Genomic DNA, 20811 nt, shown 5'->3' on the forward strand with positions numbered 1-20811 from the left:
AATTAACAAAAGGTGTAAATTTAAGAAATTGGATTAAATGCAGTAACGCTGCCTTCTTGATGAAGCACAATAATATAACTGTGCTCTCCTTGTACTATTAAAGGTCCCATGACATGGTGCTTTTTGGATGCTTTTATATAGACCTTAGTGGTGCCCTAATACTGTATCTGAAGTCTCTTTTATATAGACCTTAGTGGTCCCCTAATACTGTATCTGAAGTCTCTTTTATATAGACCTTAGTGGTCCCCTAATACTGTATCTGAAGTCTCTTTTATATAGACCTTAGTGGTCCCCTAATACTGTATCTGAAGGGGAGGTAACCTTGCTCCTTATGACCTCATAAGGAGAAGATTCCAGATCGGCCCATCTGAGCTTTCATTTTCTCAAAGGCAGAGCAGGATACCCAGGGCTCGGTTTACACCTATCACCATTTCTAGCCACTGGGGGACCATAGGCAGGCTGGGGGAACTCATATTAATGTTAAAAAAACTCCTAAAGTGAAATGTTCACCTTTAACATCTAGGGCAGGGGCAACATGTACACACACTGCAGGTTAAATCACTGGATAAAAGTTCCATAACTATTGTGAAAAGTGGTAATGGTAGCTTTGCACTTTGTAGGTATTTAATGAAATGGAAAGAAAACAGAATCATTGCCTTTTTACACACAGTCTCAAAACCTCTAATCCAAACATTCTTTTTCTCTGACATCATTCATTGCATTTTTATCATTCGGATTTTGAATTGTGTCCATCACCTTCATTTTTAACCTTTTTCTTCACATCAGTTAAAAGTGCTTTCATTCAGATTCAATGTCGTGACCTCGTTTTTTGGATCTGCGAGTCCTGCAACAACAGGAGAGGAGTATTTTAAAATTCAAATAGGGCTTTGTAGCTTTTGTCTAATTTAATACTTTAATATTTAAATGTATCAATTACTAAACCCACTCAATCATACCAACATTCAAGGTAGTGAGACTTTGAAAGATGACTCATGCATCCCACTTACCTTGGCAAGTTTCCACTGCGAGACATTAGATTCAAAATGAGAAAGAGCAATCCCACAAAAGCAGCCATAGTGATCCAAAGTATTATAACAATTGAGTCTGAAAGGGAAGATCAATATGTTTTTTTAATTAAGAAACGAAGAAAAACATAAAAATGTCTATAATGCATAAAGACTTACATTTATTGTATTTCAGCTTGCTCTCATCCACAATTACTGGATCAAGGTAATCATAATAGTATTCCCATTTAATGGGAACAGCGCTGGTTGAGTTCTCGATTACAGCCATCATCTTATTTTGGGAGTGAAGTAATGCTGTCTCTTTACAAAAAGTTGGTAGTGAAAAATGACAACAAGCCTAGAGAAAGATCCCTCCGATCCTCACCCACATGTTTGTGCGCTCGCTCCACTCCAGTTCTATGTATGTATATATCAGCAGATGCATGCAGTGTGCAGGTTTGGCCGCAGGAATGAATGATAGAGCCATTCAACAGGCTGCAAGAAAAACATTCAGGAACACAAATAGTCTTATGAAAAAACCTAATGAGGTCTGTTTGCAATGAGTAGTCCCGATGAGGTGCACCTTATTACATTATTATAGTGAATTATTGTTATTACTTGGTCATTTTTATACAAGAGTTGATGGATATGTATACACGTAATGAATCGTCAAATGTAAGAAATATAAAATGTACAATTCTAGTTAATACATGTTTTTTTATAGAGTTAACTGAAAAGGGTGTGGTGTGAAGTTGTTCACTAGTTTGGAAGTCCAGAGATGCCAAAGTGGAGGCGATATGTTAGACGACCAAATTATTTCTCAAGTCAATTTAAAAAAGCAATGACAATTTTCCGATAACAATGAAGGTAGCATTACCCCGTGACATCAGACGCACGCGCACGGCGTGAAACCGCGATGCTAGTAACGTTAGCAATTCCTAGCATAGCAGAGCTCAGAGTAGCAATGTGACCACATCAGAATCAAAATAGAGCCTTTCAACGTCGCTGTTTATGTTGTTAGCTAATGTTATATAACCATACACGGTTATGATTGAGTAGAGTAACGAAATAGCAACGTTTGTCAACCGGTTTCCAATACAACAAACCAATATGGATGCAGTGAACGCGTTCAACACGGAGGTAAAGTTTGCTCATGTTTAGCTAGCCCAGTCCAAAGAGCTAAACCCGAAGGCTAATGTTGACGCTAAAACAGTGTCAGTTGGTTTACATTAACGATAGCTAATCTGTTTAATAGCTAAGCTTAATATATTTATATCAAACTAAAACAGCCGATGTGGTTTATTTTGACTGGGAAACGTAGCTAGCTACGTTAGTCTGTTAAAACGTAACATGCTGGGTAAATCTGTTAACGTTAGCCACTAGCGTTAGCTTAAGTCGAATTCAACGCCTGTTACGTTAACGTCTACATGGCAAGGCCTGTAATTTCAATGTCTAGCTAGCTAGCTAAATATTGGCTTGCTAACTTACGCCAATGAGACCACGATGACAATATCAACTGCAGCCCTAACGTTACGTTATATCCTATAGAATGTGTGTTCTGCTATCAGTATTAATCATAATGTCTTTAAATTTAGCTACCTTTCAGTCACCATATTAGCACTGCTATCGTTAACCCTCGTGTAGCTTATTTTAAACGCTAGGATAACGCTAACTTAACGTTGTTAACGATCACTAAAACGGCATGAGTTAAACATATCAATACATGTTATTTTATTGTTGCCACCCGATGACTGGACTGTCGTCTTGCCTTGCTGTGTTATTTTACGTCTGTGTCGTTGGCGGTGGGACATAATGCAGTAGGGGCTATATTAACCTGCGTGCTGATTTCAAAACTTATGACTCTTTCAAAAATAACCCGCATAAATAAATAAATCAATCATGCTATTGGCTTCAACAAACTACTGGTCAAATGTATTTAAGACCAGTTATCATTGACTTTTTCTTAGACATTGTTATTGAAGTTAAGTGACTGATATTGTTAAGATCCAGTTAAGGCCCAAATTGGGTTAACGTTACACATCAGGTTAATGAACCTGAGTTAATACACGTTGTATATGATGTCGTTACTCTTAATACACTTGTATATCAATCACAGATGCTTAGCTAGCGTTTGAGTTGTGTTGACTCTTCACAACCTAAGTAAAGAACATAAATCCTGTCAAGGTTTTCTTTCTGCACAGAAGACATGTTACTAAAACCTAGGTTTTGTGAGATTGGGGACAACCTGTATTTACCCATGTCAAGTAGTCTGTGTGGATGTGTAGGTTTATGAAAAATAATAGTGCTTTGGAAGGTGGGGAAATCTAATTAAAGCTGTCTATTTTTCTTAACTATATTTTCCCAATGCTATTGTTCAATAGTATTTTTTTTCTTTTTTTGATTAACTGATGTTATTCTTTTTTGATCAGTTGTTCTCCATGATTGACATGAAGCCTCCAATATCCCGTGCTAAGATGATGTCTGTGACAAAATCAGCCATCAAAGCTATCAAGGTAAAGTGAAAACAAAGCATTGTGACTAGTGATTTGATCCACTACGGGTTTTGTAATATGCAGTAAACGTGGAGTAAAGACAATTTATATGTCTTAGATATTGCTATCTTTCATGATCATTGTGCATAAATCAAGGGGGGGGGGGTAGAGCTGTTCAGAATCCCGTCTATCTTCCAAAATGTAACACTTGTATCCAAACGAATTGTGCTTGAAGCTGCAGGCCATCCAATTATAACGACCTCATCCACATTGTTGAAATCATTTAGATATTGAGCCATTACATTGAAAATCTTTTAGATAACAGGAGCCTATGATTTACTGTAGCCATCCTAACAACACACTACCACAGAACAGTGCCTTGTTCTAGTCTCCCGTTTCACTCTCCACAATGCTATTGGGCAAAAAGTCACGTCGTGAGATCGATAACAGTTAGCTAGCTAGCCTGTTATTTTTCTTGTAATGTTAGCCGTAGTTATATATTTCTTACCTTGATTTTGGTGTCTGAGTTTCAAAGCCATCTCCCGCGGTGACGTTTTTGGTGGAGCTGTTTGTTAAGCGAACTTTTTGACAACAAACTAATTCAACACAACACTATGTGGTAGGGCTGGGCGATAAATCGATTTTATCATTCAACTCGAATGTGTAGTTAACGTCGATTTGTTTAAATGAAAATCGGTTTTCTCCTTAACATCTGCCGATGCTCCCCCCTGGGCTCCCGTAGCTCGAAAGCCCCCACCGGGTTTGCCATAGAGATACACAAACAACAAGACAGCAACAGGGACTAATGAATAAAAAAAAAATATATATATATATATATATATATATATAAATATAATAAATAAATAAATAAAAAGGGCTGGGCAATATGGAGAAAATAAGATATCACGATATTCATGTCCAAATACACTATCGATATTGCAGCGATATTCTAGGGTTGAATTGGTGCTTTAACAAAATTTCTTCACATTTACATTTTAGATAAATAATCATCAGAAATGTGGACATAATGTCTAAGTGGGGAAAAGGCGAATAATAGAACAGTTACAACAGTCTGGTAGGTTCAGAAAAGTACATCACTTTACTGTAATGCAGCCTTTAAAACCAGTAAAAGACAAAACTTGTCATATCACGATATGACGATATCCAAAATCTAAGACGATATCTAGTCTCATATCACGATAGCTATATAATATCGATATATTGCCCAGCCCTAATATATAATAACTAGTCGTTTCATTACTTACTTATCCGTAATCTCCGCCGAAATGACCGGCAGCTCGCGGTGCTCTTTCCCCGGCTGACAGTCACCTATTCTCGGATAACTGAACCACCAGCTACCGCTGACCTAAAGAAGCACCATGCGGAGCACCAGAGCCGGTGTTGAGGAACTCTGTTGCAGCTCAACACATCTAGCTAGCTGCTAAATGCCGCTGATGCGACCGAGCTGTGACGGAGGTCTGTAACTAACAATTGCCGCTCTGTAGCACGGAGCTCCTCTTCGACGTTTTTTTACCGCTAGTTACTACGAAGGAGGTGTGCTACATTCAAGAGACCATGGGATGTTAACGTGCGTTACTCAGCAACAGATGAAAATAGGGGCAAGGTTGCGCAATAACGTTAAAATTATTTGAACTTTTAGCGAGCACTGTTCGTGCGGGTGCTTGAAATCCTTGAAAATGCTTGAATTTGATGTTCTGTTTTCAAGGTTTGAAAAGTGCTTGAATTTTGGATAAAATGCTTGAAAATGTTTGAAATTGTAACTGTATTTCTTTCACAACAAATAACTAACTTACGCAATAGTTTGTTTATTAAATGGAGAAATAAAATGTTGGAGAGCCTAAAATTAAACCTGCTCGCTGTGTGACTGCGATCTGCCACCACGCCAAGACCCGCCCTAAGAAGCAGCTCGATTGGTTGGGGTAAGGCATTTCACCTCGAGCGGTTAAGGTTAGGATAGCCGATTGGTCACGGTTACTACCTTGCGTAAGCATCATGGACACCTGGCCAATAAATGTTATGAAGGGCGGGTCTTGGCGTGGCCATAGTGGGATTCGTAATATCGCTGCCGGCAGGTTGTCGTTTCACTGAACGTTGGCTGGAAGATGAAAATACAAGTTATGGATTAAATGGGGACAGACCCTATGACTTGCCTCTTGTAAAGTCTGCAAAAAAGACGTACAGCTTTTCACAATGGGCGAGTCTGCGCTCTCGAGTCGCATGAAGTAAGTTTCAAGTAAGCCAACTGAAGTAGCCTGCTGTACGTTAGCGCCGATTTGTTGACGCTAGTAACTTCTAGCTAAGAATTCGCAGGCTAAGTGACTGAGAGCACTTGGTGTGATAATGTAATTTTAGTAGTGCATGTCCGTTATGGCATGTTCATTTGTGGAATATGCAGTGAACATAGCCAAAGTTACATCACAATAACTGTAACATTACTACCCGCAAATTAAAACCTGCAAACGTTAGCCCGGTGCATAACAACAATCGTTGATTGCTGACCAGAAATCATGTCATACAAGTACCCTACTGTCAGGTTGAGGATGGCCTTATGCAATATTTACACTGTGTGTATGAGTCAAAACATTGGGTGCATTATGTCTGCAGGATCATTTAAAAGGCAACCATGACTACATTGTGCATCTGACTAGGGCTGAACGATTAATTGCATTTGCGATAATATCGCGATATGTTAAAACGCGATTTCCTAATCGCAAAGGCTGCGATTTGGTCTCGATTTGATGACTCGCAAGAGCAAATCAGTCTGCACTACGCAGAGAAAGCATCAACTTAGCACGCTAACGCTACACTGTACCTTGAGCTGATCTGTCATTCAAACAATTCTGAGTTGAAGTTTAAAACTTTTACAGCCATTTTAATAAAATGAAGGGTTTTGTTTGGGCTCGAGTCCATACATGCAGTTAATGGATACAGGCACGCGAACTGAAGGAGGTTCGGTTGGCAACGAGCTAGCTCTGATTAGCGGTTAGTCTCGTTTGCGGTTAGCTGCGTATAAAGATATAAAGATATGGGTGGAGGAGCTGCCAACAGAGGGGTAACAATCAGACTGATAAATGACGGTTTGGGGAGCTTTCACAGCAGCGTGCGGTTTCAACGGTTTTATTAGTACAGTTAATCCCACGGCAAGAACACAGCAACTAACGTAACGATAGCCTCTCTGAGCAAGTGCAGTGTTGACGGTGTCGGCAACAACTTCACGAGGGAGGGGGCTGGAGGCAGCTCCTCTCTGTGCACTGTAAAAATATATTTTTTTGTATATATATATATATATATATATTGTATGTATATATGTATGTATGTATGTATGTATGTATGTATGTATATATATGTATATTTTTTTTTTTTTTTTTTTAATAATATATAGAAGACAAAGAGCAAAATAAAAAATTAACGAATCGGAATGGCCAATATTTGGAAAAAATGGATTAGATTATTTTCAAAAATCGTTCAGCCCTACATCTGACCTATTTCTGATAGCGTGGCGGAAGAAATGTTGCCATGGCGGGCTGCCACAATAAAATCAACGTAGATGAAACGCTGTATATTATATATTATAGTACTAGTTATTCTGGCTAGTGAAAAACCATATGTGGACATTTTGGGAGATGGGTATATTTATCTGTATTTAAGTTGAAAAAGTGTATTTGGATACACTGAGCATACGAGTGGAGGTACAATTCTTGAAGAATGCTGTGCTAATAGGTTTTTAAAATATTTGTATCAGGTAATGGCTGAAACGTTTGAACGCTTTAATCTCTATGTAGGGCTGGGCGATATGGAGAAAATCAAATATCATGATATGTTTGACCAAATACCTCAATATCGATACACAACAATATTGTAGTGTTGACTATTGGTGCTTTCACAAAATATTTACACAATGATATTTTTGATAATCATCAGTAATGTGGATATAATGACTAAGTGGGTAAAGGCAAATAATAGAACAGTTACAACAGTCTGGTAAGTTCAGAAAATGACATCACTCTACTGTAATGCAGCCTTTAAAACCAGGAAAGGACAACACTTATGCCATATCACGATATCCAAAATCTAAGACGATATCTAGTCTCCTATTAAGATATTGATATATTTCCCAGCTCTATCTCTATGGCATAATGTTATAATGCATATTTTCATCATTTCAGGCCTAAGTGGTTGTGTGAAGGATGTAACTCTATCCAGATTTAAAATAGCCCAATCCTATTTTGGGATATGATATTTCCAAAGACATGAGCAAACTGAACATGGCTGGTTAATGTGATGATGTGTGGTTGGGTGACATTTTAAAGAACTTGGAGTTCTGGATATTTAATGTCAGATGAAAACCATCTAATTTAAAGATGGCAGGTTCTTCACTATTTGATGCCAGACAATGTGATGCTTATTTGATTACAGAAATCCTGTAGTTAATGAGAATTATTAATATTCTATTATACAGTGACTGATGTTTTTTTTTTTTGTCTTTTATTAGCTTTACAAACATGTTGTCCAGATTGTTGAAAAGTTCATCAAGAAGGTATGTACCATAGAGCCTCTTACTGTACGCTATATTAAACATTTGAGTTCAAAGTGCGCTATATTAAACATTTGAGTTCAAAGTGCATTTTACGAAAACAATTGAACAATAGGAATAAATTGTCGTTTATTTTGTGTGTGTTTTCAATAGTGCAAGCCAGAACTAAAAGTCCCTGGTTTGTATGTGGTGGACTCCATTGTTCGACAGTCACGGCATCAGTTTGGTGTTGACAAGGATGTATTTGCGGCAAGATTCTTAAAGAACTTCACAGATACCTTCCAAAACCTGTACTGTTGCCCAGAGGATGATAAGGTACTCCTTGTTTGTGCTTTTGGTATTTTATCTAATCACAATGATTGATAATAAGCAATATCTCAAGGGTGGAATTGCCTTTTTTTTTCTTTTTCAGAGCAAAATTATCAGAGTCCTGAATCTGTGGCAGAAGAATGGTGTGTTCGATATGGGCATCATTCAGCCTCTGATGGATATGGCCAATGGAGCTATTGTACCTGCCCCTGCACTCGAAGGTAGAGAAGTTAATATCATTGTCTTTGGGCAACGTTTGTAACAGTGCGCTCAAGTGTTGCCTGCAAGTAAAGGAAAGAATCTGAATTTGTCCACTGTTTGATGAACTGCATTCAATATTATGTAAAGATGTCAATCTTTTTCTTGTATCTGAACAGTTATTGCTGACGCCCAACCAGAGAGACAGCTTCCTGTCACTAGTGCCTCGGTTGTCCCTGCTGTGCCTAAGGTACCCAGTCCAGATGCCTTAGCTGCTGTGGCACAGCTTTTTCAGTCCCCGCATGGTCAAGAGGTAAGCAATACATTGGTCTAAGTGCTCTGTCAGTTCTGGGTCATGGGAGTTAAAAGTGTTTAAATTCTGACACTCTCCCTCCTCTAGCTGCAGAGAATGCTCCAGAACTTCCAGCAGGCAGATAAGAACCTGACAGCCACCATCGCAAACAACATACCAAGCCCACCGCAGATGCCTGTGGCCCAGCTCAACCCATACAGTGCACACACTGAAAAGCAGAGCTCTTTAGCCGAGGTAATAGAATAGCTCAGTGTCACAACACAACCGTCTCTGTATACATATACAAATTTACGGTGTCCGAGGAGGTTCAACACAAATACAAAAGCCACAACACAAATACAAAAGCTACAACACAAACGCAAAAGCTACATACACAACACAAAAGCCACAACACAAATACATAAGCGATAACACAAACACAATAGCTTTTGTTTTTGTGTTGCCACCATACAGATTACTGTTCTCATTTCCCTAACTGTGAAATATATATATATTTCCTCAGAAACTCCTTGACCGATTTGACTATGACGATGAACCTGAGGATTTGATGGCTAAAGAAGGCAGTGCCCTGTCACAGTGAGTCTCATAAACTGTATTTATGCTGTGTCCTAGGATTTGTATGAAAGGGCAGTAACAACAGCACAGCATAATTTAGACTTCAAAGCATGTAGCATATATCACACCATTGCAGATACAATGTATTTTACCTTTTGAAAGCTGAAAAGTCATTGTTTGCAATCATTGTGGCTAACGTGTAGTAATACATTCACTGGTGTTTTCAATCAGCTGTTAGAGGTCAAAATACATGTAGTTACGTCCTATACTGACTCTGTTGTTGCCAGATTTTAGTTCACGAAGAGAAAATGTGATCAATGTCAATCAGTTTCTCCAGTTACTACTTTTTTTTTAAAGCACAGGTTGTTATGACATTTTTAGACTAGACTTTTATGCAATATAATATCTGACCGTTGTTCGCAATGTACCACACACACATTGTCAAATTTAAAACATTAACAACATGATGTAACGATAACTTAAATCTATAACCTGCCATCTAGTTTCTTTTGTAACTGCAGTAGAGCTTTGACTCCAAACTTCGTTATTCGAATATAATTCGAATATTTAAAAAAATAATGATATTCGAACGAATATTAGGCAGCCCTTAACATACAAACCTGTTATGGGCATTATTTTTTGTAAATGTGTTTGCTTGTAAACGTTTTCAATTCAGATTCAGAGGCTTCTTCACGCATTTCAAAATATAACTACGCGCGCGGCACACGTCGCTCGGCCGTGGCTTGGTAGCGTTGCATTTCCCCCCCCCCGACTCGTTTCCTGGTTCTCCTCCTCCATAAACAACATGAGATCAAGGAGAGGGTTAACTTTTCCTGCTCATTCTCAAACTACCGGTAATCACCCTCACTCTAACACACGCGCGCCAGCCCGAACGTGCACAAGTATAAACATCAGACCATTACGTAGGCTACGGCGAGAGCTCCAAACTTCCTGCCGAAAGCATATACGGTTTGTGTTTAATCCAGGGTCTGACTTTTAATAAAAAAAAAAAAACAGTCGTGGCAGTGTGTTTTTCTTTTGAAAACATCATTGCCTGCCTGTTGATATTGACTGATACACTGCCCCCTGGTGGACAGAACATATACTGTACAACAGGGATCTTCAACAGGGGGTCCGGGACCCCTAAGGGGTCCTCAAAGTCAATGCAGGGGGGGCCTCCAAATAATTGTTAATTTTTTTGAAAATTAAAATTATCTTAACGTGAATCCAACATACTATTAGTAAATACAAATCCCCACTGCTTACTGGCCTATGGGTAAGGTAGTCACTGAGATAGCCATCCACAGATACAGTTAATCCTAAGGATTTACTGTGCCACATGTATGTGTATCATTTAAAACATGATTTATAAAATAAGGACAACAATTATTAGGATATTTTACTGCAATAGCTAAGTATTCTATGCAAAAGGCTTTAGGCCACCCTACACGTTATTGTAGGCCCAGTTTAATAAGCAATTTCGTTTTAGACAATATTTGTAGTAGGGGGTCCCTGCTCCGTCTCTCTTTCAGTTAAGGGGTCCTTGGCTTAAGAGACGTTGAAGACCCCTGCTGTACAACTTAAGTTTGATACCAATATAGGTCTTACTGAAGGCATTTATTGGTCAAAATATTATAAACAAATATTCAAATATTAATAAACAAACAAACTTCAAATATGAGTTTGGGGCAAAAGTCAAAGCCCTAAACTGCAGTCTTCTTCACAGAAGATGACATTCAAGTTCACAACAAAACAAACAATAAAACAGCAATGCCCAAAGTCTTCTCTGAACAAGTAAGTGTCTTAAACTATTTCCGAACAGTTGAACATAAACCACACAGATAACTGCCATGTTAGTCGTGCTGCCAGTGGAAGAATAGGGTACACGCACATAGCAGAGCTCGCAAACTGTGGTCAACATAACTCACTGGAAATCCAAAATACTTCCACACCGGCGACTTCAGTAAAAGAGGAGGGGGCTCAAGTTCTGTCGATGGGTCTCCTGCATCTGCAGTTGCCATGCTATCTTTTGACTGGCTGTAGCTAAATTAGAGAAGGTTGACTGACTGGCAGCACTTCAACACTAGTGTTGCTGAACTAAGAGCCGGTTAATTAACCCCAGGTGTAGCTGGTCTTCTTCTGCTACTGTGTGTGTAGTAATCTAGCTCTCTAGCGCCTCCACTGGAGTGGTGGTAGAATCAATCAGGAAATGGGCTACCTCGAGCAGGCTACACGTTAGGGCTGCACAATTAATCGAATTTTAATCACGATCACGATTTTGGCTTCACACGATCAAATTTGTGTGATCGAGCAATATTTAAAATGCGTCATTCCCTTCATAGAACAGTTTTTGCAAAGCCAATCTAGCGCTCCATAAACCACTGTCTGATCACATGTCTCCATGAGCCAATCAGAGCTGTTCCCTGCCTGCACCGCGCAGCTTAGTTTCTAGATGTAGACAGTCACAGAGGACAGAGTAATGTGAGGAAAACTCCACAACAGGTAGGAGTCGGTCATCATAAGCCGGTCACGATGTTCTATTTCCAGTTTACCAGTAAACGTACCGTTTTGTCCCGTCTGTGTTGTTTTTCCGACAACAGCAGTCACCAGTGCTAGTTTGTGTCTTTTGCTCATAGCTTTAGCAGCAGACTGTTGGACGTCCCGCTGTTGGAATCCTACAGTGAAATACAGACACACTACACTGTTTAGCAGTCTGCATTTTAGTCGTGTTTAATCCAGTTACTACTGTGGCTAACGGTAGGCTAACGTTACCTGCTGTGTAACGTGTTACTAGTGTTTACTAGCGTGACATTCAGCGATGTTTATGTTGCCTCTAACGTGGGTTTCGGAGCATCAGAGCGCAACGCAGACATGTCAGTGTAATGAGCCACAGAAATCTGCGTAGCTATTTCATCTGGTAGATACCAGGCACCACATGCGCCGTTAACGTGAACAGAAAATTGCGTTGCCTGTATCTTTCACGGCAAACTTGCATGTGTGGAAAGCGGTCGCACAACAGCTGAAATGGCATACTCCTTCAAAGTATCCTTCAATAAAGGAGGAATGTAGCACAATATGGATGTAAAAGCAGTTATAATTATATAATTATGTGACAATAAAATTTGTTTTGGCTAAAATCAACAAATAATCGTGATAATTAATCGTGATCTCAATATTGATCAAAATAATCGTGATTATCATTTTTGCCATAATCGTGCAGCCCTACTACACGTGTTTTTTTTTTCTGCTTGGCAAGCCGACCGGATGTGACATGGGGGCGTGGCAGCATCGACGATTCCATTTTTTAATTAGAAATTTGAGATTGTGACTTAATATCGGTCACCCTTATTTGTACGTACAAGAGAATAGGGGTGCACGATTCAGAAAATGTCACGATTCAATATAGATTTTTAGGCTCAAGATTCGATTCAAAATCGATTTTTAATAAATAAAAATAAAATTATTCACCTTTTATGTAAATGTAGTTACTTTTCCCATGTGATTGCAGTAGACATACAATAAAAAAAATATATGAATCGATTTTTGGAATTCTATGAATTGATTTTGAATTGGTAGAGCTTGAATCGCGGTCGCGAATCGATTTATTTATTTTTTACACATCCCTAGTATATATTTTATATAGGTATCGCTACATGATCACATTGAATGATGCCCTCGAATCTTCACTTGCATGATTGGCTAAGAGGGAAGGATTAATTTGATTGGCTACAGATAATTCCCTGTTGAAAAACAAATGCATTTGCAGGTTGCAAATTCTGGTTCAACGGTTATATATAAATGTAACCCAAAATGAATATAGACCTTATTAGTGTTATTAACCACATCTGTGCTTTTCTTGCTTGACATGTCAAAATGTCTGGTGTGAACAAGGCCTACAGTTAAAATAGTTTGTTATATTTATTTCCAATGTATTTTATTGTCTTTGTAGGTTTGTAATTCCCAAACTATGTGTGTATATTTTGTCATGACAGAGGCCTTCCTGAAAATGTGTTTAACCAGTATCCTGGTCAGATGTCCAACGCAGAGAATGTTCATCCACACATGACGGGACAGACTGGTGGCATAGAGGTATTTAATTATAACTGCATTATATAATTACTCAACTAACTCTTAATTATAGCAACTCTAGTATAATACCAGCATGCTGTCCACAAATTAACTGAAGCAAATTATGTTTTTATCTTTATGCTCTGTGGTGTCAAGCCAGACGTATAGTGAAAATGATATATGCTTCAAATGGATGGAAAGGATCTAATGTTTGGTGCTGCAGGCTTCAGTTAAAATGTACTGTGATCAACCTGTGCTAGCTGTTTTTGAACGGTCTCGTGTGGCCGTCTCTTTGTCATCCTTTAGCACGGTGGAGGAACGAGCCATGGTGAACATCATATGATGCTCGATGGATACCGTTCCTTAAATGAGGCTTATTCACACTCGCGGGTAAATCTTGAAACCCAGTTTAGTTTAACCGGATTTAAAGCGCTCTTATTATGCATATTTTGGCTTTTTCCCTTTCCTTTATTGTGTTATATATCTTTTTTTGTGCACGTTATAGGTTTACAAAGTGAAAAAAAGCCCAAAGTCCTCCCCAAAGGGACTTACCATCTCCAACAGAAAACACTATTCCCAAACTGCTCCAAACAGCTCTATTGTAGTCCAGCCTTTACTTCAGAGACAAACGTGGTCACTTTGTAACACACGTTATAATGCTCGCCTAGCTGCTAGCGTGGCACGCCCTCATACTCTGCTTCTGACTGGCTAGTAGTCCTTACCTAGCTACTGAGCATGTGCGACTCCCAACAAAGATGGAACAGAAGTTGAGATGTCTCACTCTGTAGCTAAAACGGAGAGATCAACACACAGGGTGAAAAGAGGAGCTGCAGCAATGTGCAGTACAACAAAAATTTGGTGTTTTTGGAAAATGAAACCATGTAAACCTATTCTGATATAACCTCTAAATACAATTATGAACCTGAAAATGAGCATAATATGAGCACTTTAATGTCTTTGCGGTGAGAGAAAACTTTCAGCTTTTAGCTCAAGTTTCACTGTATTTGCATTGAATGTTTTTCCGTAAGTTTGTTTTTCTCCATAGTACAAACACACAGTCTGTGCCTCAGATGTGCTTAAGTTATGTTTTATAGCTGTAATGTCTAAAGAGATGGAGTGTGTTTTATATTTGCTTTGATATGCATGAAAGTGTTTCATTTGTTCTTTCGCTCCCAGTATGTTATTGCTTCTAGTTTAGTTAGTGTAAGGTAAGCCCATGTGGGATGGGCACCTTTTGGTGCATGACAGTTTGAAAACAAAAGTCAATGCCATGCTACCTCAATTGGCAGAAATTTGTCTGTGTTTTGCCACATTTTAATTTCAGACTGTAGTGTACATTCTTTGAATGTTTACCTGGAAACCTGTACTCTTTCATTTTGGAAAAATAAAGTTGTCATCTCGTCATTATCTAATAGGGAAATTCAAGAGAGGACCCCTCTACGAGGCGGGAGGACAGACACAGAGGCTATGGCAGAAGATCAAGATCCAGATCTGGTTCAAGGTAAAAGTCCTGACAAACTAACCCAACCTACAGCCGTCAGGTCGGTCAGCGTCCGTTGTCCTTGTTTTTTCAGTGTGTCCTGTACCGTTGGCACTAGTCAACCTTCGTCGGCTTTTTTCCCGCTGATTCAGCATGTTGAACATCAATGAAAGGCGTCACTCCGATTGGCTGGTCAGCAACAAAAAATGGAAGTGAGGCAAGCAAGCAAACGACTTAATTAAAAAAGGCACACACAGAAGCTTCTCATTTGACTACTTTTTTAACTATTTGAATATCTCTTTTTGTACATTCTGTCCATAAGAGGGCAAATATATGAGATACAAAACTACTTGTATAGGTATATTGGTAACATGTCTTTTGAAAGATCTACATACATACACATTACAAAATAAGCAAATTAGAATAATGTCCTATACCTCAGAGCCCTCTAGCTAAGTACAATTTTACAAACTTTTATTCACACACTCTTGACACGGCATAGGAAAGCACATAGTTCGACAGATGACTTTGTTCGTTTTATTTTGTTTTTTATTTTTCTGTAACATTAACTGGTGTAGCTTGGTGGAATTAGCAAGCTGAGTAATAGGGCTTTGACTGTTGCCCAAAAATCATATTCGAAGTTTGTTTAATATTCAAATATATTCAAATATTTATTAATAATTTGACCATTAATTGCCTTCAGTAAGACCTATATTGGTATCAAACTTAAGTAAAAAAAAAAATGAAAAGTCAGACCCTGGATTAAGCACAAACGGTATGCTTTCGACAGGAAGTTCGGAGCTTTCACCGTAGCCTATGTAAGTTGTCTGTTTATACTTGTGTGCGTCGAGCTGGCGTGTGTGTGCCAACTTTGCGACTTTTCAGACCCCCTTAGTGACTTTTTTTCACAAAAGCGACTAGCGACAAATCTGTTCCGACTTTCTGTAGAAAAGACAGCGACTTTCTCTGTGCTCTCTCCTCATGTGCAGCAGAAGGGACAGGGTGCGGGGGCCGGTGTAGGTAGGAGAGACAGCGGCACGCAACGGGAGAAAGACGCCGCTGAGCTGGCCTGACCCTGGGCAAGCCAGCTTTCTTTGAGAATTAGGGGGAAATGCAGCGCTACCAATACCACGGCCGAGAGATGTGCGTCGCCGCGCGTGTAGTTACATTTTTTAATGCGTGAAAAAGCCTTGGAATCTGAATTGAAAACGTTTACAAGCAAACACATTTACAAAAAATAATGCCCCTAACAGGTTTGAATATTAAGGGATGCCTAATATTTGTTTGAATATCATTATTTTTTTTTATATTTGAATGATATTCGAATAACGAAGTTCGGAGTCAAAGCCCTACTGAGTAACTAGCCAGCCATCCGCTAGTTAGCTGGTTAGAGCGAGTCGTCTTTGCCATGTGTTGAAGTGCATTCCCCCCCAAATACATGGATGAGATGCTGGCCTTCACCGCCACTAGTTCTCTGATATCGGGGTGGTGTGTCCCAGGCTAAGAGGCTATAGTCATCACAGACTGATGTGTAGATTTCAGTTAGGTGTTATCAAATAGTTGTTTGTAATAGATGTTATTGGGGCACACATTAACACTTGCCAAAGCCTATTATTATAAATCAAATACAGTTCTGTTTGTCATAGTTTTTATTGAGGCACATGTAGGGCTGGGCGATAAATCGATTTTATCAATTTAACTCGAATGTGTAGTCAACGTGGATTTGTTTAAATGAAATATCGATTTTCTCCTTAACATCTGCCGACGCTCCCCTCTGGGCTCTCGTAGCTCCGAACGGGCTCATCCCTCCCCCCGCGCGTTTGCTATAGAGATACACAAACAACATGGCAGAGACAGGGACTAACATTAAGTATTTTCTTAACCAGTCGTTTCATTACTTACTTATCCGTAATCTCCGCTGAAATGACCGGCCGCTCGCGGTGCACTGTCCCCGGCTGACAGTCACCTATTCTCGGTAACTGAACCATCAGCAACAGCTGACCTGAAGGAGCACCATGCGGGGCACCAGAGGCGGTGTTGAGGAATTCTTTTGCGGCTCAACACATCTACTAAATGGCGCTGATACAACCGAGCTGTGACGGAGGTCTGTAGCGGCTTAAACAACTTGCAATCGCCGCTTTGTAGCACGGAGCTCCGCTTCGACGTTTGTTTTTATTGCTACGAAGGAGCTTGCTACAGGTATGCTACATTCAAGAGACCATGGGATGTTAACGTACGTTACTCAGCAACAGATGAAAATAGGGGCAAGGTTGCGTAATAACGTTAAAATGATTTGAACTTTTAGTGAGGAACGAGAAGTGAATTACCACCTGTATGTGTGAAAACAGCTTTATCTCACGCATCCGTTTTGTTGTTGAATATATAGCCCCTGCCCCCAAGAAAAAAAAACTCAAACCAATTTATATTTCCACAAAATTGGCATGAATAATCATAATGGTATACATGCCCCATGTGTGTGTATGAGTCAAAATAAAACTTGTTTTGAACAATTGCTTTGTCATCTGCAGATTGATTTTAAGTAGAGGGAGAAAAAAATGTATTTAAATCTTAAATCAGATTTCTTTTGAAAAAATCTGGGATTTTATTTTTAGGCCATATCTTCCAGCCCTAGGCACATGTTAACCCCGAATCCTCGCGTTCATGTTGTCACTTTCTACTCGGCCAATGGTGAAAAGAATCCCTTTCCTCAAGGAATTTAATTATTTTTTGGCAACATATTTCAGCTGGTTCAATCCTTTGCGTTTCAGATCTCCCAGGAGAAGAAGATCAAGATCTTCGTCCTGCTCGAAAAGATCAAGGCATCGACGCTCTCGCTCCAGGGAACAGCGCTGGAGATCTCGCTCTCGTTCTCAGGACAGGAATGAAAGAGAAAAGGACAGAGAACGCAGACAGAAAGGTCTTCCAAGCATAAAGAGCCAGACACTCAGTGGTAAGTGCAACAACAGAAACAAACCTGTGAATGTCAAGTATGATAATTAACAGTACACAAAACTGCTGGAATCACTACTACATGCAAGTCGCAGCAACAATATCTACTTAAGTGTGTTGAGGGGAGACACTTTGAGTTCACATGTGATGTTAGGAATAGTTTGAAACGACATTGCTATGTATGAACAGAGGGCTGGTGGTTGTTGATTAGATTTTTTTTTTTTTATTAATAGCTAAGACTAAGTGCTAGTCAAAGCCTCCAGAACCCAAAGTTATGTCTACAAATCGCTTGTATTTTTATAGTTGGACTTCATTTCCTTGTGCATCAAAAAGCATAATGAATTTGTATATATGTTCATGTATTTATATATTTAAGTACAGCAACATTGTGTGTGTGTGTGTGTGTGTGTGTTGCATCTGTTAATGTGGCTGCTTTAACACACCTGCTTTGGTAGAGTTACAGAAACATTGCCATGTTCTGACTGAGAAGACATCCACTCAGTCATAGCACACATAGGCCCCGATCAGACAGACACCCCAAATAAAGCAATGTCAGGTGCCTCTTTTTGGTATTCTTGCTAGGCAACCACCAAGTCCCCTGTCCTCAGTATGGCTGTCAACGAATATTCTGAATTTGAATATATATATATTTGAATTCTGAAGAAAAAAACAACGGACCTTATATGACAATTAGTATTTGTATGTGGGGGGGAAAAGCAGCACTACCGTGGCTGTCTCCCTTGCATGTTCTAGCGTTTGCCTGAGCCGCTGCTCCCTAAACGTTCAGCTCCCTGTGTGTGTAATGTCCGATTGAGCCCAGCTGTACACAACCAGAACGAGTGTTTTGCACTTGAATTCCTCATTGTACAGTAGGCTCTCTGCATCCTGCAGAGATGTTGGGCTGCGAGCTCGGGCAAGCGAAGACGGAGCTGTGAACGAAAGATATAAAACGGTATTTTCTGATTTTTTTTATTTTTTTTTACAGCAGTTGCGTTGTAAAGCACAAATAAACTGCCATCAAACACTTAACAGATGATTTTGTGGAGACAGATGCTTTTTAAGTTTCATTCTCCTCTGCATTTCATTCATTACAGGTGCAGCAGTAAACAAGAAAGTAGACTAGCTCCAGTATCGATTTATGACCATTTTAGGACAACAGGGAGAACATTTGGCGTTGTTGATTTCATTAAAAGTAAAGTTAGGCTTTGCTGTCGGCTTCCCGACTCATTTTATTTTTTTAAACCGAGAGATTCGAAGCAGCCGGCGGCCGCACTGCCCTGCTGGCTGCAAGTGTGTGCCTCGGGCAAGCGAGAGAGATAAAGCGTGTGGTGCTGTGAAGAAATAAAAAATGTAATAACAATTACTTATGAAAAAAAACAAAACTTATTTCACCAGTAAATTGCTGTTAAATGACAAAAACGACCACTAGATGGGAAAAGGGTGTTTTACAATAATGCACCACAAGGCTTAGGCTACCAGTTTCAAGTAAACGCACTATCTGTGTTGTTTGTTTTGTACGTCCCGGTGTTGGAATCCTCTACTGTAAAATACAGACACTCTTTAAACTGTTTAGCTGTCAGTAGAGCTGGGCAATATATCCATATTATATCGATATCGTGATATGAGACTAGATATCTTCTTAGATTTTTGATATCGTAATATGGCTTAAGTGTTGTCTTTTCCTGCTTTTAAAGGCTGCATTACAGTAAAGTGATGTCATTTTCTGAACTTACCAGACTGTTGTAACTGTTCTATTATTTGCCTTTACCCACTTAGTCATTATATCCACATACTGATGATCATTTATCACAAATCTCATTGTGTAAATATTTTGTGAAAGCACCAATAGTCAACCCTACAATATCGTTGCGGTATCGACATCGAGGTATTTGGTAAAAAATATCGTGATATTTGATTTTCTCCATATCGCCCAGCCCTAGCTGTCAGCATTTTAACCGCGTTTAATCCAGCTGCTCGCTAACGGTTGGCTAACGTTATCTGCTTCCAAGTGTACTGTTAACTAGCGTCACGTGCAGCGATGCTTCTGTTGCCTCTTACGTCGTTTCGGAGCATCGGAGAAAAGTGCAGGCATTTAAGTGGCACCGAAATCCGCGTTGCTATTTGGTCCAGTAGATACCGGTCGTTTAGGCACCAGTGCCATATTAGCACCGGGTATGCTAACAGGGGCAACTGAATTTGTCATGCATTCTCATTTCCCAGGAATACTGGGTAACCATTACCTAGACTTCCTGTGCAACCAGATTTGTTAACCATTTCATACTTTCAGGTTGCCTAGGCAATCTGAGTAGTAACCATTACAGCTCAGCCATAAATTCAAAGTCAACTCTATCCATAATAACACATACCAGTAAAATTAAAAAAGAGTATCAAGGTTTTAACTTTAATCTCTTGCAGTTACTTATCTTATTTTGCTTTTTAGTTTGCAGCACTACACTTTGGGTTGGACAGCTAGACAAAAAAACTCAGCAGTCTGACGTGATGTCCCTTTTGGAAGAGTTTGGCCAGATTGAGTCCATCAATGTAAGTATGGCCTATTTATGTCAAAGATACTTGTGATTCTCTGTGGTATTCAGATAATGTTGTCAAGTATTTTGCACTACTACCTTTTTCTCTCTACGTCCAGATGATTCCTCCGAGGGGTTGTGCCTACATTGTTATGGTTCACAGACAAGACGCTAATACAGCCTTGACCAAACTCAGTAGGGGGTCATACAAAGTCAATCAGAAACCTGTTAAGGTACATATCCACAGATTGCTTTTATTTTCAGTTTTATATTTCTTTTGTGTAGGGATGCCCTGATTGATCGATCAGGGCATTGATATTGATATTTACTAAAAACGCGTGATCGGGGGCTCGGCATTAATAT

General features: G+C 39.4%; 1 protein-coding gene across 3 annotated transcripts in view; it reads left to right on the plus strand.

The window, feature by feature from the left end:
- Nucleotides 1-1906: 1906 nt before the first annotated feature.
- The window catches only part of LOC120544406 (SR-related and CTD-associated factor 4-like), a 41146-nt gene continuing 22241 nt past the window's right edge, over nucleotides 1907-20811 (plus strand). The window contains exons 1-14 of one of the 3 annotated variants that reach the window (XM_039778125.1): nucleotides 1907-2144; nucleotides 3434-3517; nucleotides 8010-8054; nucleotides 8205-8366; nucleotides 8464-8581; nucleotides 8738-8871; nucleotides 8959-9105; nucleotides 9374-9447; nucleotides 13419-13515; nucleotides 13801-13884; nucleotides 14910-14995; nucleotides 17743-17924; nucleotides 20364-20464; nucleotides 20568-20681. In XM_039778125.1, coding sequence (XP_039634059.1) covers nucleotides 2115-2144; nucleotides 3434-3517; nucleotides 8010-8054; nucleotides 8205-8366; nucleotides 8464-8581; nucleotides 8738-8871; nucleotides 8959-9105; nucleotides 9374-9447; nucleotides 13419-13515; nucleotides 13801-13884; nucleotides 14910-14995; nucleotides 17743-17924; nucleotides 20364-20464; nucleotides 20568-20681 — 1458 coding nt within the window. In that variant the 5' untranslated portion in view covers nucleotides 1907-2114. The remainder of the gene's footprint in view (nucleotides 2145-3433; nucleotides 3518-8009; nucleotides 8055-8204; nucleotides 8367-8463; nucleotides 8582-8737; nucleotides 8872-8958; nucleotides 9106-9373; nucleotides 9448-13418; nucleotides 13516-13800; nucleotides 13885-14909; nucleotides 14996-17742; nucleotides 17925-20363; nucleotides 20465-20567; nucleotides 20682-20811) is intronic. The other 2 variants (XM_039778115.1, XM_039778134.1) reach the window with 2 other exon arrangements.

The sequence above is a fragment of the Perca fluviatilis genome, chromosome 2 (genome assembly GCF_010015445.1).
Source record: "Perca fluviatilis chromosome 2, GENO_Pfluv_1.0, whole genome shotgun sequence".
Classification (NCBI taxonomy): Eukaryota; Metazoa; Chordata; class Actinopteri; order Perciformes; family Percidae; genus Perca; species Perca fluviatilis.